Raw genomic sequence first — 23,901 nt, 5'->3', positions numbered from 1 at the left:
ATGCCTAGGTTGCAGGCCACGTCCCCAGTTGAGGGCATACAAGAGGTAACCACACAGTGATGTTTCTGTCCCTCTCTTTCTCCCTCCCTTCCCCTCTGTCTAAAATAAATAAATAAAGTCATTTTTAAAAATCCAAGATTCACATCAAGATTTAACTGAAAAGTCATTCCCTCTGTGATCTGGACACTGTTTGCTGCAGCCAGATTGAGCAAGGAGGACGTTTTCCTCCTTTGACAGGCCCCAGCAGAGGTGTTTAATTCTGGCCCAGTGGATTGTCCTTGCGTGTTTTTGGATAAGCAAACACCAGTGGACCTTTGAAGACTTTGGAAATGGCTGGAAGACAGCATTAAGCTACCTGTAGATTCATTTACTGGATTCCACAACAAGCAACTGGAACCCTTGGAGGAAAAATTAGAACCATAGAGCAGAGGACTTGAGAATGGAGCAGGCGCCTTGACTGGTGTGGTTCAGTGGGTTGGGTGTCTTCTGCGAACTAAAAGGTCACCAGTTGGATTCCTGGTCATGGTACATGCCTGGGTTGCAGGCCAGGGCCCTGTTGGGAGGCGTATGAGAGGCAACCAATTGATACTTCTCTCTCACATCGATTTTTCTGTCCTCTCTTTCTCCCTCCCTCCCTTCCCTTTTTTCTAAAATTGGAGGGTGGGGGCAGGAATTGAGCAGTCATGCCCCTGGGCATCCCAGAATACTGCTCAAGTACATTTGCAGTTTTAAGGAAATGGATTTCCAAATTTCGACTTCCATTTTACTCTTCCCTGAACTTGGCTGGCTTGCAAACAAGCCTAACTACACAACAGTCTTTTCCATTTTACAAAGTACATCTCTTGTATCACAATTCAAACTAGGGCTAACTACCCAGGTGTAAGAAAACCTCTTTGTCCTAAAGGAAGGTATATATCAAATTACTCTACTCAGGGAAGCCTTTTAAACAATCCATTGTCAGATAAATGTATAAATACAATGTGGTATATACATAGAATGGAATTATTCAGCCTTAAAAAGGAAGACCCGACACATGCAACAACATGGATAAACCTGGAGGACATTATCTGAAGTGAAATAAGCCAGTTACAAAGACTGTGTGATTCCACTTCCATGAGGTACCTAGAGCAGTCAATTCATAGAGACAGAAAGTAGAAGGGTGGTTGCTAGGGGCTGGAGAGAGGGAGGACTGGGGTGTTAGCGTTTAATGGGTAGAACATTTCAATTGTCCAAGATGAAGAAACAGTTCTAGAGATGGATGGTGGTGATGGCCTCACAACTATGTTAATGTATTTAATGTCACTGAACTGTGTGGTATTAAGAATTAATCAAGGCATTCTAAACTCAAGGGGTTCCTGTCTCATATGTATACCTATAAAGGGTTCGATTTTAGACATAGGTTTTTGAAAGCCTGTATTGAGAACTCTGGAATCTGAACAGCTGATGCAGCATGGATTATTTAAGATGTATCATTTTTTATGAGTTTTTGAGAAGCAATGGATAAAACACACAAATAAGAACTTCATACAATTTTTAAAACATTGTGTGTGCTTTTAAGAAATCAAAAATACTTATTCCATAAAAAGAAATATTTATTCCAATTACAGTCAATCTTAATCTCTTCCAGTGTTGTAATAGGTGAACATTTTATTTTTCCCATTAATAAAATCCCTTTTTTAAAAACTTAACATTGAAAAAGTTTGTAAATTTCAATGCACAAGAAAGCCAAATTCATTTAGGCAGTATGCCAGCAAGTGCGTCTGGCTGTGAATACTCCTGAGTGTTTTCGGGTTAGGTTTTTGAGGCAGTGGCATAGCTGACACTGGAGAGGCAGAATATTAGCATCTCTCCTTGGCCCTAGGCGATCTGTCTAGTCGCGGTGGGGGCGTGGCCCCCGTGACCTCCCAGCGTGGGTTCACCTTTCTTGCGTGCTTCCTTGTCAGCGGTGTTCCCGCCAGACTTTCAAGTTTTAAGTTTCATTTCCGAGACTGCTCGTTCCTCTTCCCGCGGCGTCTCGGTGTCTCGACGCGGGTAGCAGAGAGTGCCAGCCATGGATCCTCAGCACAGAAGGGCAACGCGCTCAGCTTCGAAGGCAGCAGCCTCCACCCTCACGGTTTCTGGGCAGATTACGCAGGGCACCCCGACGAAGTCCGCTCAGACGAAGTCCGCCCCGACGAAAGCTGCCCCGCCAAAGCCCGCCGGGAGGAAGGCCACCCGGACGAACCTCAGCGAGTGTCCGGTAGTCCCAGACGCTGCCCAGCCGGAAGAGCAGATGTGCTGCCCCACCAGGGCGTCGGCACCCGGGCGGAAAAAGAGCGCCCCTGGCCCTCAGGAAAGGCCGCATGTACGCGCACGGGGTGCGCGCACTCAGAAGGCGCCTCTGAGCGCCGAGGATTTTTTGGACGGGCAGACGATTCTGCCTGAGCCACCGGCGGCCCGGGAGCCGCCCCTTCCCAGGGTTGGACCCGGCGGCGAGAGGGGCGCTTGCTCTGCTCGGGAGCAGAAATCCCAGCCCTGGCCTATGGAGGACCCCGGCCAGCACCTGCTAGTCCCAGCGCCTAATCTCGCCGGGAGGGAGGCAGCATCCTGCAGCTGGAACCTCAGGGCCGTGCTGGATAAGTTGAAGCTGAGACGCTATGAAATCTCAGCAGCAGCTGAGGTCGTGAACAAGCTCGTGGACCACCTGCTACGTAGACTGCAGAGCTCCCAGTCCGAGTTCAAGCTTGTGGAGAAGCTGTGTACTGGGAGCTACTACGAGCAAGTGAAGGTGAGCTGGCAATCGCCTCCCGTACCGTGCCCCAGGCGCGCGTCCGTGCTTCCTCACCCATCTCCCAGCCTCCCCGATATTCCCACCTCCCACAGTCCCTCACTTTCCTTTGGAAGAAACTCCGACTGTAGTTCTTCAGTTCTAATTAAAACAACGAACAGTTGTGCGTCCGTTTACTCAGCACTACACCCAACGAACATAGAGCCTGCCCGTATTGATTGCTAGCCACTGTAAGACACTGCTATTGGGAGAATTCAAATGTATAGATTCATTCATGCAAGCAGACCTGTATTGTGTTTGTCTCACAGTGCTATCCTTGGTGGTTACTGGTCAGATCATGGCTTTGATGATTAGGAGTGATCTGCGAAAAAATCCACAAACTTAATATGTCTAAGAAACTTTTTCTATGAGTACATATGTAGTCCAAAGGAAAAATATTTCCAGTCCCTCTCTCCAGCCTTCACAAACCCACTGTCTTACCAATTTCTTTTTTTTTTTTTTCAAAAAATATATTATTGATTACGGCATTACACTTGTCCCATTTTTTTCTCCCCTTTATTCCCCTGTGCCCTGTACTCCCCCCTCCCACCATCATCCCCCCCCTTTAGTTCATGTCCATGTGTTGTACATATAAGTTTTTTGCCTTCTACATTTCCTATACTGTTCTTGCCCTCCCCCTATTTTCTACTTTCTACCTACCATCTAAGCTACTTATTCTCTGTACCTTTTTTCGCTGTCTCCCCCTCACACTCCCCTGTTACTAACCCTCCATGTGATCTCCATTTCTGTGGTTCTGTTCCTGTTCTAGTTGTTTGCTTAATTTACTTTTGTTTTTGTTTTAGGTGTGGTTGTTAATAATGGTGAGTTTGCTGTCATTTTACTGTTCATATTTTTTCTTTTTTTTCTTAGATAAATCCCTTTAACATTTCATATAATAAGGGCTTGGTGATGATGAACTCCTTTAACTTGACCTTATCTGAGAAGCACTTTATCTGCCCTTCCATTCTAAATGATAGCTTTGCTGGATAGAGCAATCTGGGATATAGGTCCTTGTCTTTCATGACTTGGAATACTTCTTTCCAGTCTCTTCTTGCTTGTAAGGTCTCTTTTGAGAAATCAGCTGACAGTCTGATGGGAACTCCTTTGTAGGTTACTGTCCCCTTATCTCTTACTGTTTCTAGGATTCTCTCCTTCATTTTTACCTTGGCTAATGTAATTATGATGTGCCTTGGTGTGTTCCTTCTTGGGTCCAACTTCTTTGGGACTCTCTGAGGTTCCTGGACTTCCTGGAAGTCTATTTCCTTTGCCAGATTGGGGAAGTTCTCCTTTAATTTGTTCAAATAACTTTTCACCTCGTTGCTCTTCCTCTTCTCCTTCTGGTATCCCTATAATTCAATGTTACAGTGTTTAAAGATGTCCTAGAGGTTCCTAAGCCTCTCTTCATTTTTTAAATTCTTATTTCTTCATTTTTTTGTGGTTGGGTATTTCTTTTTTCCTTCTGATCCACACCGTTGATTTGAGTCCAGTTTCCTTCCCATCACTGTTGGTTCCCTGTACATTTTCCTTTGCTTCACTTAGCATAGACTCCATTTTTTTTAATCTAATTTGTTACCAATTTCAACCAAATCTGTGAGCCTCCTGATTACCAGTATTTTGAACTCTGCATCTGATAGACTGCTTATCTTCATTCATTTAGCTCTTTTTCTGGAGCTTTGATCTGTTCTTTCACTTGGGCCATTTGTTTTTTGTCTTGACACACCTGTTCTGTAGTTAGGAGTGGATCCTTAGGTGTTCACTAGGGTGGGGAAACCCACCTAGCTGGGTGGTGAAGCTGTATGTGGAGAGGGGTCCGAGAGGGAACAATGGTGCTTGCTCTGCTCTCTGCTGCATTTCAGTCACTTCCTCAGTTTTCCACAAGCAAATTGGGCCCTTCGGGTGCCGATTCCCAGGTGGGTGGGTTTGTGTACATTCTAGGACTTTGTGGGTCTCTGTAATGAGCTCTCCTGTGAGGCTGGGAGTTTCTCCTGCTGGCACCTCAACCCCCATAGGTGTTTTCAATCAGTGGTTTGAGGCTTTATTTCCCTGCACTGGAGCCCTGGGTTGCACAGGCCATCCCTCTCTCCAGTTTTTCTTCCTGGTTTATCTGCGCATGAATGTAGGACCATCTGCTCCACCAGCCACGATCCTCTCTGCCCCTCCTACTGGTCTGGATGAATGTTTCTTCTTTAACTCCTTGGTTGTCGAACTTCCATACAGTTCGATTTCCTGTCAATTCTGGTTGTTTTTGTTTTTAAATTATCGTTGTCCTTCTTTTGGTTTGCAAGGAGGCACAGTGTGTCTACCTACGCCTCTGTCTTGGCCGGGAGTCTGTCTTACCAATTTCTTATAAAGATATTATGGGAAGCTCACAGAGAGTGTTGTTAAAAGAAATTTAAGAGAAAAACTCCTACAGATACTAAAAAGCATGCTTCCTAACCACACATCAGCTGTAACCGTTTTTAAGTGTGTATTCCACAGCTCCATTTGTTTGTGGGTGGTTGTCATTAAAGCCATCACTCCAGTATAAATCAAAGGTTTAGGAGTAGGTTCCTGATTGGATTTTGTTTTCTGAACAGTGGCAGTGGTGAAAGTGGACAGTCTTGCCTTGTTCTTGATCTTAAGGAAAGTGGACAGTTTCAGCCTTTTCTTATTGAGTATGATGATAGCTGTGGGTTTGTCATATATGGGCCTTTATTATGTTGATGTATGTTCCCTTTACTCTCACATTGCTCAGAGTTTTTAATCATAAATGGATGTTGGACTTTGTCAAATGCTTTTTTGCATTTATTGATATAGTCATATGGTTAGTACCCTTCTTTTGTTTATGTGGTGTATCATGTTAATTGATTTGTGGATATTGAAGCAACTTCACATCCTAGGAGTAAATCTCACTTGATCAGGGTGTATGATCTTTTTAATCTATTGCTGAATTTGGTTTGCTAATATTTTGTTGAGGATTTTTTGCATTTATGTTAATCAGGGATATTGTCCTATAATTTTGTGTGTTTGATGTCTTTGTCTGATTTGGAACCAGGGTAACAGTGACCTCATAAAAAGAGCTTGGGAGCCTTCCCTCCTCTTGAATTTTTTTGGAATTGTTCTTTTAAAAAATTATGTTTATTGATTTTAGAGAAAGAGAAACATCAATGTAAGAGATGTTTCCTATATGTGCTTTGACTATAGATCAAACCTGTAACCTAAGTATGCACCCTGACCTGGAATCGAACCCCCAGTCTTTTGGTGTACTGGATAATGCTCCAACCAACTGCATCACACTAGCTCAATATTTTTTGTATTGGCACTCAAGCCACCAGGGGAGGAAGGGGAGTCAACAGGTACCACCTTTCTGCTTCCTGTCTGGAGGAGCTGCTGCTAAGGACCTTCTAGACTACTCACAGGTTCTTACTTCATGTTGTCTTCTTTTTTCCCCTCTCTGGTCCTGGGAGAAGGAAGCCACTGACAATGCTGGTTTGTCCTGCTCCCCACCTGCGTGCCCCATGCTTGAGAGCTGAGCTGTTTCCACATGCACCAGTGGCTGTTGTTGGTAATATATGATACGGGACTGTGGCTGTTGGCTAAATAAGTATTTTTAGGGCAAGAAAATCACCCAGAGGGAAAATAAAAGTATGCAAACCAGCCCTGATGGGAAGGACATGTGGATTTTGAATTTTGAATATCAGTTCCTTTGAGGAATGCTTATCACGGGAAGGGCTTTTATTTAGAGATAGTGGTGTGGTGTCCAAGTGGTAGTTTTGAACATAATGCACCAAACAGCCCAGGACTGTAGAGACCATGGCTTTGTACTTTGGTACTGTGGAACATGAATGTGGGGACACTTCCTTTTCTTGTGCACTTCACTGCACTGCGATAGTTTTCCAGAAGAGATGCCTGGCTTACTCCACCCAGTCTCTATGAGCCACGGATTTCATGTCTCTGTGGATGATGTTCTTTGCATGCAAATAGTCCACTCCCTGAGCTGTCTATCTGGCGATGTCAGCTGGCTTCACACCATTGGGTCACAATCACTAGGTTGTCCTTCATTACGTACCCCGTGAAGAGCAGGATGTTCATGTGTTGTGTTTTGCACAGCACAGCCACCTCGTTCCTGAAGGTCTGGTACTGCTCTGGTGTGGGGTCATCAACCTTTAGGATCTTTACGGCAATGTCTTGGAGCCACTTGCCCTTATAAACAGTCCCAGAGGAGCCTGACCCAATCCAAGTGGAGAGCATCACTTCACTGGCATCTGTTTCCCAGTAATACCTCCAATCTCTCCATCCACAAGGCTTAATTTTGTTTTGCTCCTGGGTCCTAGATCCTGGTGCCCAGTGTCTCTGGCACTGGAGTTTTGAGCTCTGATGAGCCTGTTGGGCTCAGATTATTGGGGCTTGTGGACAAGGCTGAAGGTGAGGCTGATTCACTGTGACTTTGAATTGCATCCTCAATCATCCTGCTGTCCATAGACAGGGTGGTGCTGACCATGTGGACATTAGGTGTGGACATCAACATCTGCCTAGGGGAGAGTGAGTGTTCAGAGGAAGGCCTGGAGGTATAGAATGTGAAAGTGTGGGGTGTGGAGTACCTGTGCTGGGAACTGACAGGCGTCCAGGAAGTAGACTCTTGAATCCAATGCATTGTCAAAGAAGGCAGTGCTGAGACCCCTCTATCATTAATCGTGGAATTTGGAAAACAATGAGTTGTCTGACATTACCCCAGTCCACAACATAGTAGGTGTTTTGGTGCTACAGTGCTCATGACATCTGTAGCTACAAGTCTGACATGGAAATCCGTTTAGCAGGGACTTCTGTTACATGTCACACAAGGCAAGCTTCAGGAAGATCTTCTGAACAAAGTTGTGTGTTGGGAGGGAAACACGATCCAGAAAATCTACTTGAATTTTTTCTCCAATCAACCAGGCAGCATCAGTATTCCAGTCTAAACGTGCTTTTTTACCTCTGTGTTCATGGAGAAGTCTGGACCCTGCACAGCACTCAGGTGCAGGCCACTTGCCCTGAGTGCTTTCCTAAGGCAGTCATGCAAGCTCAGACCATTTCATACATCGACCACCGTTCTTTGCTTGTTTGGCCAGAAAACATGGTTAGTGTTTCTTGTCTTCTTGCTTGGCTCTGATAGCCAAACTGCTGGACTATTGTGGGGCAATTGCAGCCTGGGCCATCAAACACTGAGTCTTTGAGTCCCAAACCATTGCTCATCATCTTCTAGGTCCCCTGTATGTGCTCCATTGCAGCTTACACAATAGTTAAAAAAACCTGAGGGAGGTGCCCCCCCTCAGTATCCATCCTTGGCTGTGTGCTAGGGCCACAGAGTCTGGTCCACTTTCCTCCCCCTTGGCAGGTGAGGAAGCAGGTGGCAGTCACACTGGGGACTCTCCAGCTCAGGGGATGGGGCCGGGCAACCCCTGCATTATCGCACTTCCACTCCCCTTGGCACATCAGGGAACATGCCCCAAAGCCCAGCCAGCTGGCTGCCTTGGGCCCAAGGAGAGCAGCAGGGAACCCTTCCTATCTCAGCTCTCACGCTCCTTCTCGTGTTATTCCTTCAATACCAGATGGTAGCCACAGCGCCCATGATCTTACTGTTTCCTTGATGAGTTTGGTTAAAGGTTTGTTGATCTTGTTTATCTTTTCAAAGAACCAGCTCTTGGTTTCATTGATCTTTCATATTTTTTTAGACTCTACTTTGTTTATTTATGCTCTGATCTTTACTATTTCCTACCTTCTATTGACTGGGCATTGATTGTTTTTCTTTATCTAGTTTCTATAGGTGTGTAAGCTTCAATTTATTTGAGATTGTTATTACTTCTTGAAGTAGGCGTGTATTGCTATGAATTTCCCTCTTTGGACAGCTTTCCCCATGTCCCATAGATTTTGGGTCATTGTGTTTTCATTTGACTCAAGGTATCTTTTGATTTCTTCCTTCATCTTTTGTAACCTTTTCATTGTTTAGTTACATGTTATTTAACTGATGTGTTTGTGTGTTTTTCAGTTTTTTCTTATAATGGATTTCTAGTTTCGTACCATTGTTGTCAGAAAAGATGCTTGATAGGCTTTCAGCCTTTTAAAATTTATTGTGACTGTTTTGTGTCCCAATGTGGTCTATCCTAGAAAATGTTCGATGTGCAATTCAAAAGAATGTATATTCTGCTTCTTTGGGGTGAAATGCCCTGAAGATAATCAGTTAAATCCATCTGGTCTAATGTGCCAGGTAAGGCCACTATTTTCTTGTTGATTCTCTGTTGGGATGATCTACCATTGAAGTCAACGGGGTGTTAAAGTCCCCTACTATGACTGTATTACTATTGATTTTTCCCCTTATATCCATCTATATTTGCTTTGTATATTTATATGCTCTTATGCTGGGTGCATAAATGTTTACTATGGTTATACCCTCTTGTTGGATTGATCCCTTTATCATAATGTAATGTCCTTCCTCCTCTCTTATTACAGCTTTTATTTTAAAGTCTTTTCATGTGATATGAGCATTGCTATTGCAGTGGCACAGTCTTTCTGGTTACCTGAACCAGATGCTTCAGGAGTGTCCCCTGTGTGAGTTGTGTGTGCCATCCTGTTAGTTGAGTCTTGATTGCTGTTGGTATATCAGCGGGTGGGAATGATGCTCAGGCTGACTCTGAAGATTGGCCATAACCAGAGTGTATGAGCTGCTGTGTAGAGGCTGACCCCACATAGTAGAATTTGTCCACACAAATTCTCCCATAGAATTTGTAGGGTTTGGTGTCCGCTTAGCTACCCTTCGCCTGCACTGCTTGTGGAGATAATTAACTGGGTGATGCTCTGTTGCGGTTTGAAGTCTGACACCAAGTGTGTTGGTTCTGGGGACTCGGGAGGGGGTCCAGTACTGGGCCAGTGTCAGAAGCTGCCTGGGTTGGGCCTGGATGCCTGTAAGGGAGGCCTACTGTGAACCGAGGCCAACTGCCACCAGTACTGGGTCTGGGGGAGAGCAGCAAAAGACACCAGACACCTTAGTACTACCACCGCCTGCCAGCTGCCTGTAAGACTCAGCAGATGAAAAGTCTTGGGCAGCATTCAAGTTGGATGGGGCATGGTCTCAGGGACACAGCAGGCTGGGGCAAGTGCTGTTTTCCAGGTTAATGCAGATTCAGATTTGGCGCCAGTGCTGAGCCTGAGGCCTCTCAGCAAAAGTCTGAGGGTGCACTGAGGGCAGCCGCCACCCTCTTGGGGCCTATGGACCTTTGTGGTGGGGCAGGCAGAGTTCTGGCAGCCATCAGGGTGGTGCTAGTGAAGGTTTGGTCATATGGAGAGAGGGCTCAACACAGGGCCAACAGCAGGTGTCCCTGCCATCCATGCAGCCCTAGTTCTGAAGCCCTAGTTCTGAAGCCTCCTGCTTGTCTCTGGTGCCCCGTGAGCTGCTGCCCCTCTGCCAGAGCACAGGGTGAGTGCCTGTGAGTGAGAGTCTGTGCCAGCTCTTTAAGGGGATGCCTGGGTTTAAGCAGCATTCCATCTCACCAGACGGATCGAATCCCCACTGATTTTCACAGCCAGATGTTATGTGGGCTCCTCTTCCTGGCACTGATATTCTTGTCTGGGGAGCCTGGCATGGGGCTGAGATCCCTCGCTCCTCAGGGGGGAACCTCTGCAGCTGAGACAGCCCTCCAGATTCCCTGCTGCCACATGTGGGCATGAGGCCAGCCCTTTTCATGTCTTTGCCCCTCCTGCCAGTCTCAACGTGGCTTCTTCTTTATATCCTTAGTTACAGGACTTCTGTCTCGGTAGTCTTCAGATGGTCCTGCAGGCTGACTGTTCTATAATTTAGTAGTGATTTTGATTTGGTCATGAGAGGAAGTGAGTACAGTATCCACCTGCTCCTCCATCTTGACCAGAACCATTGAGCCATTTTTCTTTTTCTTTTTAAAAACTTTTGTATTCAGCCATTTTTCTTAAATAAATCCTCCTTGAATCATCACAAACCTGTAGTCAGTTAATTTACAGGATTTGGGAAGGTCTTAGAAATGGTCTAAATGAATTAGACCATTTCTGCTCATGTTTCTTACTGCTTTTATGGAAAAGTGTGTTTTCAGACTCTGAATTTATTCCCACTGACATCACTTTAAGTGTTATGCTTTAACAGTATGTCTTAGTCAGGTGGGGCTCCCACAACAAAATGCTATAGCCTGGGTGGCTTAAACAACAGAAATTTATTTCTCTCAGTTCAGGAGGCAACAGGGTTAGGTTCTGGTTAGGACTCTCTCCCTGGGAGATGGCACGCTCTCCCTGGGTCCTCGCTGTGTTCTTGCTGTGTGGGCACAGAGAGTGCGGTCTTTCCCTTCCTCTTCCTATCTAGTCACCAGTCCTACCAGATTAGAACCCCACCCTCATGATCTCATTTAACCTTAATTACATCCTGAAAGTTCTGTTTCCAGGTACAGACACATTGGGGGTTAGGGGTTCAATATATGAGTTTTGGGGGGAGAGTTACACACCACAGCACATCTCAGTTTGGAGTAGCAACATTCCATTTGGTCCATAGACAGAAGGCTACCAGGTGCCGTGTTGAACAGTGCAGTCAGTAGCTGCATGTGAATACACTCCTACCTAGAAGAAGACTTGCAGCGTTTTTATATAGTCCAGACGAGCATTTGTTACGATTGCTTTAATTATTATTATTGTGAGAATGGAAAAGGTTCTTCGAAGGTCGTACAAATGCTGTGGTCCTAAGACACTAATAATGTTCATGACTTGGAGCTCCCACTCACTGGGGTGACCAGTCGATGCAGGGAGGTGGCCCTGTGCCAGGACCACAGGTGAGGACACACGTCTTTGAGACCATTGTGATGGGAGGGTGACTGCAGTGTGTGTCTCTCGACGTAGAAGCCAGCACTTTAGTCGTCTTTAATATTATAAAGCCTTAAACTCAGAATCAAACTAATACAGGTTTTAAAAGTTTACATGCTATCATTTAAAACTGTTTTAAATTACAAAAATCATTCGTACTCGTGGTGAGAAAAAAATGAGTAGAGAAACTACAAACTAAAATCAATAATACTCTCCCAGTCTACTAGCCCCATTCCCAAAGGGTGTAAATAGTAAGAGTCTTGCTTTGAAAAAGTTTAAGAGAATTGTAGTTGCTGCAAAATATTCACAAGCAAACATTTCACTGCTGCTTTTACTTTGTCTTAGGTCTCTTCTCCTAATGAATTTGATATTATGTTCAAGCTGGATGTCCCCAGAATTGAGCTGGAAGAATATCGCGACAGTGGTGCCTATTACTTTGTGAAGTTCAAAAGAAATCCCAAAGGAAATCCTCTGAGTCATTTTTTAGAAAATGAAGTATTATCAGCTTCAAAGATGCTGTCTAAGTTTAGGGAAATCATTAAGAAAGAAATCAAAAACATTGAAGGTAAGATTTTTGACTTTTGATTCTTAAAGGTCAAATCATACCTACTAATTGCCAATGTATGCTCCTCTCCTGATCTTTGTTGCCCTCCCTGCGACACACTGTTGACTACCACCTCCTAGCAACAACTCTTTGCTCTTGATTTTATTCTACTACATTTTGTCAGTATTCTTTTACAGTGTTGATTGGCTCTGTCTTGGTCTCCATTGAGTGTACTCACTGAGCACATGTGGCTGAATGAAATCACGGCATCCCCTCTGGAAGCCCGAAACTTGTACACACAAATTGCAGCGGGTTTTCTGAAGGGAATGAACTGGGAAAAGTGGTAGCAATTTGCATGGTGGAGCAAGGCCCTGAGGCAGCAAAGAGGTTGGCAAGTTCAGGAAGCAAGAAGAGGCCCAGTGAACAAGGGGAAGAGTGATGTGAAATGAAGTGGAAGAGAGTCCAGGGACCAGGTGTACTCAGGATTTGTTATTAAGAACCTATAATAAGCAATTAGAAAAAATATCTACCCTTGGCTGGACTTGTAGATCCTGGACTGGAGTTCAGATCTTATTACATGTTCACTGAGAAGCCAGGTTTTAATAACAAAATAAGGACTGGCTTTGTATTTTTTTTTAAATATTTTTATATTTTTTAAGTACACTTCATCGATTCCGCCATTATAGTTGTCCCATTTTTTTTTCTTTTTAAAGATTTTATTTATTTATTTTTAGGGAGGGAAGGGAGGGAGATAGAGAGAGAGAAACATCAATGTGCGGTTGCTGGGGGTTATGGCCTGCAACCCAGGAATGTACCCTGGCTGGGAATCGAACCTGGGACACTTTGGTTCCCAGCCCGCGCTCAATCCACTGAGCTACGCCAGCCAGGGCTGGCTTTGTATTTTTACAACTTGACTCTGGCTTCTAAGGAGATGTTCTAAGAAGACAAATAAGGAGATTAGAAATGAAAATACTGTGGCAGTTCAAATGAAAGATGTGGGTGGGGTGGGGTGGGGTGCTGGGGCTGGAGGGAGGCAGACACAGCCCAGCTGTGACTAAGTGCAGGGGTGAGAGGAGGGGGGAACTGGAAAGGGCTCCCAGGTGTCTGGATGGAGCACCTGTGTGGACTGTGTCCTTTACTAAGATATGATGGGGGCGGGGAGCGCATTTTGGGGAGTAAATGAAGAGCAGGCTTTGGGTATGTTAAGTTAGAGACTCCTGTGATGTTCAAGTGAATGTGTCAAGAATGTATTTGGATGTGGGTTTGGAGTTCAGGGGATACATTTGGGCTGCATATCAACATATATGTGGTATTGGGAATGGATGAGATCACTTAGGCAGAGAGTGTGGATTAACTTATTCATTAATTTAATCAATATTCATTGATTATGTACTATGACAGGGGTCTAGATGTTTGGAATATATTAACAAACAAATAGAATAAGATCCTCATCCTTCTGTACTTTATAATGACATGAGGGCAGATATGTAATTAATAACAAACGGAAAACATAATTATCTTGCGTGTTCAAAAGTAGTTAAGTTCTGTGGGGGAAAGTATAGCAGGGTGAGAGGGATCAGGATGGGAGAAATTGGAATGTTAAGTAGAGGGGTAGGAAGAGGATCCCATTAGAAGTTGGGGGGAAGAGAAGGAGCCAGATGAGACAAGTGTTTACAGGAGGAGTGGTCAGTGTCTAGAATGCTGCTGGCATTGAGGAAAGCATTGGATTTGGTCTTTGGTTTTGTGGGATTGCTGGGAACTTTGACTTAGCAGTTTCAGGGGGGTCATGAGCACACAAGGGAAAAAGGGCAGGGATGCAGTAGAGACAGCATGTGTAGGCAATTCTAGAAAGTTTTGGCTGAGAGAGAAGTAGAGAGATGGGTAAGTATGGGGATGAGGCTGATGTAGAGTAAAGGAGAGGAATATTTTGGAATGAGAAACACTGGGACCCTTTGTGTGCACTTAGGAATGATCCAGCAGTGCAGGGGAGTCCACTGATGCAGGAGTGGGAACAACTGAAGGGGTAAGATGCTTGAGGAAGTGAGGATCCAGAGGCCGTGTGCAGGGTGGCCTTGAAAGATGCACAGACACTTCCTAGGTGGTCATAGAAGGAAGAAGGGTATGATGGGTAAGGTGAGGGTAAGTTTGCTGATGTATGATAAGAAAATGAGAGTGTTCTATAGGCTTTTCTCCTTGGTGATCTGTCCTCTTTCTCACTGTGGTTTCTTCCAGAAGTCTTATCTGGGAGGAGTCTTTAGCTATTGCTTGTACACCCCCAAATCCCAAAGCCAGTATCTGTCATCTGAAGGTCTTTCCTGAATTTCTGACCACCATAACTACTTGCCCTGTGGCCACCTCCACTTGGGTGTCCCCCAGGCTCGTAGAGCTCAGTGTGTCTGAAATGAAGCTCCTGCTCAGTCTGTATTGTGGAATGGAAACAGCACCAGACCTTTCTGGAGCTGAAACCCTGCGGCGCATGCCTTCTCCCTTGTCTCGTAGGTTCAGTCCGCTTGCCAGTGCTGCTGACTTGAATCTCTTTAATTGCTCTCATTTCTGCTACCTGTGTCTTAAAATAAAAACCCTATATGTAATATGTGCAATGTGATGTTTTAATATACATATACATAGTGAAATGATTTCTACAGACAAGCTAATTAACATGCCATGTCACATAGTTAGCTCTTTTTGTGTTGGTGAGAGTACCTGAAACCTACTCTCTTAGCGCAGTATTTAATTCTGTGCTGGTTCCAGTGTGCGGATGTAGTATTAATGCTGGGCATCATGCTGTGCATTAGCTATCTAGACTCACCTTCCTAACTGCCCCTTTGTTCCCTTCCATCAACATCTCCCATTTCCCCCACCGCCCCACCTCTGTCTGTAAACCACTGTGCCGCTCTCTGCTTCTGTGTTTTCTACTTTTTTAATTTCACATATAAGTGAGGTCATGCAACATTTGCCTTTCTGTGTCTGGCTTATTTTCTCCAGGTTCATCCATGTTGTTACATATGCCAGGGTCTCTTTATATGTGAAAACTGAATACTGTCCCATTGTATATACAGACATACCTCAGCTTATTCCTCTTCTGTTTGTTTCACTTCAGATAATGCGTTTTTATAAATTGAAGGTTTGTGGCAGCTCTGCACCAAGCAAGTCTGTTGGTGCTATTTTTCCAACATGCTCAGATGATGCTTTAGCAGTGTTTAGCAATAAACTATTTAATTAAGGCATGTACATCGTTTTTTAGACATAATGCTTGTATACATTTAATAGACTGCAGTATGGTGTAAAGATAACTTCTGTTTCACTGGGAAACCAAAAAATTCATGTGACTTGCTTTATTGCAATATTTACTTCATTGCAATGGTCTGCAATATCTCCAAGGTGTGCCTATATATTCCACAATTTCTTTTTTTAATTTTTTTATTGTTTTCCAAGTACAGTTGTCTCCATTTTCCTTCCACCACTCCCCCCCAGTCCACAGATCCCCATCTCCCACCCTCCATCCTACCCCCTTCCACAATGTCTTGATCCACTCACCCATGGATGGAATCCTAGGTCATTTCCATTATTGCCTGTGATGAGTCATGCCACAGTGACTCAGGCTTTGCTCCCTGTGTCTTCATGCCCCCTGGCTCTGGGCTACCGCAGGCTCCCAGGCTCCTGTGCAGCCATGGCTGTGGTCTTTTTTTCCCTCCCTCATATTTTCCTCCGTGGTCTTCTTGATCACCTTGCTCCTTCCTGCTGCCCATCTGGCCTGTTTTCCAGGCTTCCCTCCAAACTGCCACTCACCAATGTAAATGAAAATTTAATCAAAGCATTCCCAGAGCCCAAGTCTTCAGGCAGTCCCATCACATATGCTAAACAGATTCTCAATGGGGCCTCCCACCGTGACAGTGCCAGGGAGTGTTGGTTGAGCGAGTGAAACACCTTGCCTTAGGGGTCAGTTTCTGCTTTCGAACTACATTTCTCCTTAACACTCTGTAGATCTCCAATTAAAGTTTTATTGTTTTTCCTCTATTTTCAAGAAATTAGATTGATAAATCCTTTTTTTTCCTTTTATATATTTAAACAGATCTAGATGTCATTATGGAGAGGAAGAAGAGAGGGTGTCCTGCTGTAACACTTCTTATTAGAAAACCTAAAGAAATATCTGTGGATATAATCTTGGCTTTGCAAGTGAAAAGCAGCTGGCCCGCGAGCACCCTGGAAGGCCTGTGCATCCAAACCTGGCTTGGAAGGAAAGTTAGGAGAGACCTGAGACTGCAGCCATTTTATCTGGTACCAAAGCATGCAAAGGAAGAAGACCATTTTCAAGGTGTCTTGAATGTGACAGTGAATTTCTTTAAAGACATAAAGAAGTCGTTGATGTTATACACAAGAGCTATAATAAAAGATCAGCTGTTGCTCTTGGCATTTCAAGAGTCATCAGGCTCTTGAACTCTCAGTAGGCTACAAGACGAGAGTTTGGTAAAAAGATGGAATTGCAGAGGGCATAGTGATAGTCATGATATCGAATATTCAGCTTGAAACGTCTGCTAGCCCATGTCTGAGTGTTGTCTGTGTGTTTCTGATAAAGAAAGGCAGTGCTGGCCTTGGAGTCAGACTGCTCTGGGACTGGGTCCTAAGACCTCTCTTCCCAGCTGTGTGATCTGTGGCCAGTTACCAAGCCTCTCTAAATGACACTTTATTCATATTTCTTAGTTTTCACCTATGTCCTTGTTGTGTCTGGGGTCCCATCTAGGACACCACATTACATTTCGTCGTCATGTCCCCTTAGGCTCCTCTTGACTGTAACACTTTCTCAGCCTTGCCTTGTTCTTGTTCTTGACGGCCTTGGCAGTTTGAGGCGCACTCGTCAGGCATTTTGTAGCATGCCCCTCTTACAGCATGTGCCTGATGTTTTTGCTATGATTAACGGGAGCGGTAATGTGCCATTTTCATCACACCATATTAAGGAAACATGTCATGAACATGAGTCAGCACTGTCGATGATGACCTTGATCAGCTGGCTGAGGTTGTGTTTTCAGGTTTCTGCACTGTTAAGTTACTCATTTCCCTCCTTTTCATTTTGTACTGTTTGGAAGGCTATCACTTTGCACAGCTCACACTGAAGGAGAGGGGATTGTGCTCCACCTCTTGAAGAGCAGAGTATTTACACAAATGTTTTGGAATTCTTCTGCATGGAAGATTTGTCTCTTCTTCCCCTTTTATTAACTTACTTACTCACTTATATCAACAAGGATTCATAGACATTTGTTTTATACTTCGGGCTATAATGCAGTGCCACTTTAGTAATTGTATTGCTTTGATTGTCCGAGCTTGGCCTTCAGGAGCTCTTTTCACTTGGTTCCCTGTGGCCTTTGGACATGCCCCCAAATTGGGGGTGGGGTTGTTTTTTGTTTTGTTTTCAGCACTCACTCACTTTCTGGCTGTTCAAGATGCTTCAGGCACATGTTGTATATTTCCTGTGTCAGTCCTAGAATCAGCGGTTTCTCCAGGGAGCCCTGGATCCTTTTGTTGGAGGATGTACTAGAAACCACAAACTGGGTGTTGTGTGTGTTCTGTCAACCCTCTGGGCTGAAGGAACAAGGAAATATATGTACGTGTGCTAACCCCACTCTAAACCCTATCTCTAAATATTTTATAGGTATCTACCTGTTGTCTATATATCATGCATGAGTTCATACTGTCTAATTAGATTCCATTACCATGTGGCTCATTCTTTCTGTGCTTGCTGTCTGGCACCTCTCATTCCAACAGTGGGACATCTGACTCCCCATCTGACAACTGTTTACTTAGTTGTCCAGTTCTCATACACATGTAGATGTCTCCAAGTGTAAAGCCATTGCTCCTTGGGAAACAGGTATCGATTTCAGTGCAGTGCTGACACACAGTTGTTTGCCTTCAGTCTTACCCCATTTTCAAAGTGACTTAGGACGACGCCTTTTGTCCCCACCCCTTTCAGGAAGGTTGTTTTATACATCTGTAATGCAGTTAGAGCCCCTTTTCACAGTCTGCATATTTTCTGGGACTCCTTGACATCCTAAATCATTTTTACAAGTTTACATACATTAAGGTTCATTCTTTCTGCTACAAAGCTCTACTGGTTTTGATGAGTGTGTTGTATCACGTATCTGCCCTCACACAGTAGTTTCAGTGCCCTAAAAAGTCTCCTGTGCTTCACCTATGCAACCCTTCCCATTCCAAACTTCTGGCAACCACTGTCTGTCTGCCATCTCTGTAGTTTTGCCTTTTCTGGAGTGGCATAAGTGAACGTCGTAAATGGATTCATACAGGAGCAATGAGCAGCACATCTGGCTCAGTGCCTCCTTTTCCATATATTCCTTGTCCATGTAGTGGAGAGCTTTACACACTCTTTATTCTGTTCTATTAAAATCTTTGCCTACCCTTTCTCTATACTATATCTGTCACACTGTAGTATATTGTAAGTCTTAATACCTGGTAGGGCAAGTTTTTGTCTTTCCTCATGAGTGTTTTAGATATTCTTGACAGTTCATATTCTCATAATAATGTTAATATCATATTGTCAAGTTCCACAGAACTTGGAATTTTGATTGAGAGTACATTGAAGCTATAGATAAATTTGGAAAGATTTGATGTGTCTTCTAGTTCATGGTCAGGTGCATCTCTCCATTTTTTGGGTTGGCAAAAAAGTTTGTTTTTTTTTTCCTGGACAATTGCTCTAGTAGTGCTTAGTTGTCTTTAACGTCTTTCCAAACGTATTGTTAGATTGTATCATGACTGCTGTCATATCAGCCTGAATTTAAAAAAAGCTTATGAAAATTGGTGAATTTTGTGTGGCCATTTTATTTCTTAAGTTTTAAAATTCTTCTTAAAAGGTTTTATTTATTCAGTTTTAGAGAGAGGGCAATGGAGGGAGAAAGAGAGGGAGGGAAACATCAATGTGTGGTTGCCTTCTTACACCCGCACTGGGGACTGTAGATTCGCAGGCTGGCACTCCATCCACTGAGCCATACCAGCTATGGAAATTCTTATTTCCATTGGTAAAGATTTTATTTATATTTTAGAGAGAGGAGATGGGAGGGAGAGAAACACCAATCAGTTGCCTCTTGCACACCCCCTACCAGAGACCTGGCCTGAAACCCAGGCCTGTGCTCTGACTGGGAATCAAAGCAGTGACCTTTCAGTTCTCAGGCTGGTACTCCACCCACTGAGCCACGCCAGCCAAGGCATTGTGCAGTGATTTCAATATTGAAGGTGGAATAAAATATTCAACATTTTCAATGTATTATGCTTTATTATTTCAAGAAAGCTAAAAATGCAACTGAAACTCAGAAAAAGGATTTGTGTGGTGTATAGAGAAGGTGTTGTGACGTGTCAGAATTGGTTTGTGAAGTTTCTCGGTACTATTGACATTTTGGCCAAATAATGCTTTTATGGGGGGCTTTCTTATGCATTGGAGGATGTTTAGCAGCACCCTGGCCTCTACCCACTAAAAGCCAATAGTGAGAGGTAGCTGGTATACTGAAAATATCCAAATCAGTAAAGTTACTTGTGAAAGTAAAAGATGTGTCTTTTATTTTACCAAAAAAAAAAAACGAAACAGATTTTTTTGGCCAACCCAGTATTTAGATTTCCTCTGATACTTATCAGTAAAGTTTTAGAGTTTTGTCCACAGAAGTTTTGTGTGTCTTTTCTTAGATTTACTCATAGACAATTGTAACTTCTTAGTATTAAAATTTTCAACCAATAGGAAAGTAGACTGAAGAATTTTTTTAACCCTAACCAAGGATATGCTTATTGGTTTTAGAGAGAGAGGTAAGGGGAGAGAGAAACAAAAATGGATGTGATTGGTTGGCTCCTGTACACACCCCTACTGGGGATCAAACCCGGGACCTGGGAGTGTGTTCTGACTGGGGATGGAACGGCAACCTTTACTTGGAGGGGCCCACGCTGCAACCAACCGAGCCGCTCTGCCAGGGCTGTAAACTGAAGAATGCACTGAACTCACACACACCTGTCACTCAGCTTCTTTTTATTTTCTTCATACACAGTTCTGTCATCTCTCAATAATGACAGCTTTGTTTCCCTCCTTCCAGCCTATACCCCATGTTCTGCTCCCTAGGATACCCAGTTCAACAGAAAGAGGAATAGCAGACATCCTGTCTTCCTGATTTCAAAGGAAAAAACCTCAGTGTTTTACTTTACATTACCCTGTTGCTGTGTTCTTTTTTACTCTGTCTTCCAGCAGATCCAATTTCCACGCAGATTTAAATAGCTGAGAGGTTTTTTTTAAATGATGAATAAATGTTAAATTTCATTACCTGCATGTTCTGTTTGTTGAGATGATCATGTGTCTCCTCGATCTGTTAATGTGACAGATTATGCTCATTTTTAAATTATAAATCAATCATGCGTTTCTGGTGTAAAACCACCTAGGTTTTAGGATGGCCGGAGCTTCAGAGAGCTAGCCATGGTGAAACTTGGGGGGAGGAGGGGAAATCTGTTCTCACAAAAACTCTTCCAAGGAACAGAAGCGTCTCCTAATTCATTTTACATGAACGCCAAAACTTGGAAAGGATGATTTAAATTTTTGGAATCAATTGATTCTAATTATTATTGAAACAAAATATTAACAAGCTGATTTTTGCAATGTATAGAAGGTAATGCATCTTACATGGCTAACTATATGAAGCCCCCTCCCACCATTTTTTCTTATCTCAGTCCATTGTTTGCTTCAAATGACTTGTTTTAAAATGTAATTGCATTATTTATCTGTTCACTTCCTTGGGACTCTCTTCTAGAAATTTTTGAGAATGATATTTTAATGAACAAAGTCACCTATATGTTGTGTTGTTTGTATGTGGACATTTTGGTAACGTGCTTTTCTGTTTTTCTTTTGGAAATTAAGAGAACACCTGGCGGCTATCCTTCTCTCACATTGAAAAGGACATTTTGAAAAATCACGGAAAATGTAAAACATGCTGTGAAACTGATGGCGTGAGATGCTGCAGGTAACTTCTTATTTTGTTCGATGAGGGCTTATGTATGGAATGTCTTTTTAATTGATTCCATAACTCAGACCTAAAGATGATCATTGCTGGGTGAGTCCTGGGGTGAGGTCATGGCTGGACCCACCTGGAGCATCATCTAGAGGGTGCAGGTGAAACCAGGGAAGCCAGCTCCAAGGGACCAAGGGAGAGTGCTGTTAGAAGTCAAAGCCAGGGACCATAGTCCTGAACCCGGATCAGATGGATGTATCAGGAGGACAGAAGAAGAGGGTGTCAACACCAGCCATGAGTAGCCATGACAGCTGGTTGTGTCTCAGTATTCTGGTTGCTTCACGTAATGAATGCTAATGTCCTGCAACAGGAGGGCACCAGAGTTTACTCCTGTGGATCCTGGTGCTTGCGTTGAGATGGTTTGACTACACTGAAGGCCAGGGACTGACTGGCCAAATTTGAAACAACACTGAGAGACGGGCAGTTATTTTTCTTGGTGACATACACACCATAAAGAAGTGAGAGTGAAAGGGAATTGTTCATGTCAGTTTCTCAGGTTGCCCAGTATAATGGTCACAAAAGTTAAAAGGCCAGAGCATTATGCTAAGTGACATAAGCCAGGCAGTGAAAGACAAATACCATATGAGCTCACCTATAAGTGGAACCTAATCAACAAAAGAAGCAAGGGAGCAAAATATAACCAGAGGCACTGAAATAAGAACAAACTGACAGTAACCAGACAGGAGGAGGGAAGGTATAAGGGGGGAGAATAGGGGAAAGGTCATCAAGGAACCTGTACAGAGGACACACGGACAAAGGCAAAGGCAGGTAGGATCTAGGGAGGGAGGTGGGGATGGGGGGTGGGGGGAATGGTGGGGGGAAATGGAGACAACGGCACTTGAACAACAATAAAAATATTGCTGATAAATGAACAAATATAATTTAAATACCGTGTTAAAAATCATTGTAATAACCAATACACTATTTGTCATTTAAAAATAAAAAGGTCAGAACAAGAAAGCCCAAGAAGCAGGCACAGGAGGCTCTTCAAGGCATCACATGCAGGCCTTGGAGCCAGCAGTGAGAAAGATGTTTGCTCATGTGGTTACATATTTTTGACAACATTAACTTTTGTTAACTACTGAATAACTGGATGGGTAATAAATATTTGTAGCCCAACAAAGCAAAATGATTGGCTGAATAATTTAAATCCCTGCCAGTTTCACAGTTGAATTAATCCTGATTCAATAAAATATTTAAGTTAGGAATGGGGAAGAAGAGAGAAAAATATGTTCTTGAAACTTTAAATTATATATTTGAAAAAATAGGTTTTAGAGTAACTATAATTATATTTCTATTTCTTTACTTTTTGTGTCTTTACATGAATTACACTATCTGCATTGTTTATTGTATCTTCCTGGAAGATGCTTAAAGCTCTTCTTGGAATGAAGGATGTTATAAATAAGTACAAGTCAATGGTTTTCTTTTTTTATTCAACAGGAAAGATTGTTTAAAACTGATGAAGTATCTTTTAGAGCAACTGAAAAAGAAACATGGAAACCGAAAGGAACTGAAGAAATTCTGTTCTTATCATGTGAAAACTGCCTTCTTTCATGCATGCACCTATCACCCAGAAGACAGTCAGTGGCAGCCCGGAGACCTGGAGCTCTGCTTTGACCGGTGTCTGGAGGATTTCCTTAAGTGTCTCAGGGAGGAAAGTCTTATTAATTATTTTATTCCTGGACACAATCTATTCTCTCAAGACAAAGTTGACAAAATAAGTAGAGAATTTCTGTTAAAGGAAATTGAATATGAAAGAAACAATGGATTTCCAGTTTTTAAAGAATCTTGAAATTATATTTTTAAAAAGAGTAAAGAATTCGAGTAACTTTATAATAATTGGAATGTTTGAAATTTGTCACAGCAATGATTAATGAAAATGAGTGTAAACAAGTATTTAACTCCATTTGTCTTAATAAACTCTATTATAAAAGGCTTGATTGTTTTGGGAAAGAAATTAGTCAAGGAATACAAAGCAAAAAGAGTATTTAAAATCTAAAAGCTTTACCAGATTGGAATGAAAAGGACAAAATACATATCAGTTAAAGTTGTCAAGCACTTATTGAACGAACACCGCTTTTTCTTATTACCACCTTTCTCCTGGCACAAATGTGCGGAAGGTTGCAGAAGACAGTAGTAGAAATGATCACAGCCTCCATTAAACTGGTGGGCTTTGTTCAACATACAAATATATTTGGAAGCGGTGCCCTGTCCTCAGTGTTAGGATAGGTAAGATTGAAATGAAGAAATAAGTTCTACATTGTCTTTACATGTCTCAGGAAATTTGTAATCTTGCAGGAAAATATTAAGTTAATACATGTGGGTAAATATAAAAGATGTATTTTTTAGTAACACTTTTATATATGTTTCTGGAAAGGTGATACATAACATGGTATGAAACTGAAACAGGTGTGGAATAAAATGTCACCCTTTCTTTTCTGTGCTCAGACAGCACTTAACTTAGAGGCAGTTGCTGTTTCTTTACTAAACTGAAAGGTTGTGGTAAGATTCCCGGTCAGGACTTTTGCCTTGGCTGCAGGTTCTGTCCACCCTGGAGCACCTATACAGGAGGCAGCTGATCAACGTTTCTGTCATCGATGTTTCTCTTCCTCCCTTCCCCTCCCTAAAATCAATATGGATGTCCGCAGGTGAGGATTTAAAAGAATTATTTGTGGAGA

General features: G+C 43.0%; 1 protein-coding gene and 1 pseudogene across 2 annotated transcripts; one reads left to right on the top strand and one right to left on the bottom strand.

The window, feature by feature from the left end:
- Positions 1-1,631: 1,631 nt before the first annotated feature.
- CGAS (cyclic GMP-AMP synthase) lies at positions 1,632-23,832 on the top strand. 2 transcript variants are annotated; one of them, XM_028510217.2, is made up of 5 exons: positions 1,638-2,767; positions 11,981-12,200; positions 16,252-16,494; positions 21,073-21,175; positions 22,664-23,832. In XM_028510217.2, exons 1-5 carry the CDS (start codon positions 2,051-2,053, stop codon positions 23,013-23,015), a joined length of 1,635 nt encoding a protein of 544 aa, XP_028366018.1. In that variant the 5' UTR covers positions 1,638-2,050; the 3' UTR covers positions 23,016-23,832. The 2 variants fall into 2 exon arrangements, with proteins under 2 accessions (XP_035880249.1, XP_028366018.1); XM_036024356.1 differs by lacking the exon at positions 16,252-16,494 and having other exon boundaries at positions 1,632-2,767.
- Positions 6,700-10,689, bottom strand: LOC114494061 (annotated as a pseudogene).
- Positions 23,833-23,901: the final 69 nt, after the last annotated feature.

The sequence above is a fragment of the Phyllostomus discolor genome, chromosome 4, assembly GCF_004126475.2.
Source record: "Phyllostomus discolor isolate MPI-MPIP mPhyDis1 chromosome 4, mPhyDis1.pri.v3, whole genome shotgun sequence".
In the NCBI taxonomy this organism is placed as follows: domain Eukaryota; kingdom Metazoa; phylum Chordata; class Mammalia; order Chiroptera; family Phyllostomidae; genus Phyllostomus; species Phyllostomus discolor.
Note: the sequence above shows the minus strand (reverse complement) of the source record. Positions and strands in the feature narration are given on the sequence as shown.

What these genes read in the sequence shown, in the direction of transcription:
- CGAS (XM_028510217.2), top strand. Translation starts at nt 2,051, where the DNA reads ATGGATCCTCAGCACAGAAGGGCAACGCGCTCAGCTTCGAAGGCAGCA. An exon ending in GCTACTACGAGCAAGTGAAG is followed by an intron (nt 2,768 to 11,980) that starts GTGAGCTGGCAA and finishes ACTTTGTCTTAG; the next exon opens with GTCTCTTCTCCTAATGAATT. An exon ending in GGAAGAAGACCATTTTCAAG is followed by an intron (nt 16,495 to 21,072) that starts GTGTCTTGAATG and finishes TTGGAAATTAAG; the next exon opens with AGAACACCTGGCGGCTATCC.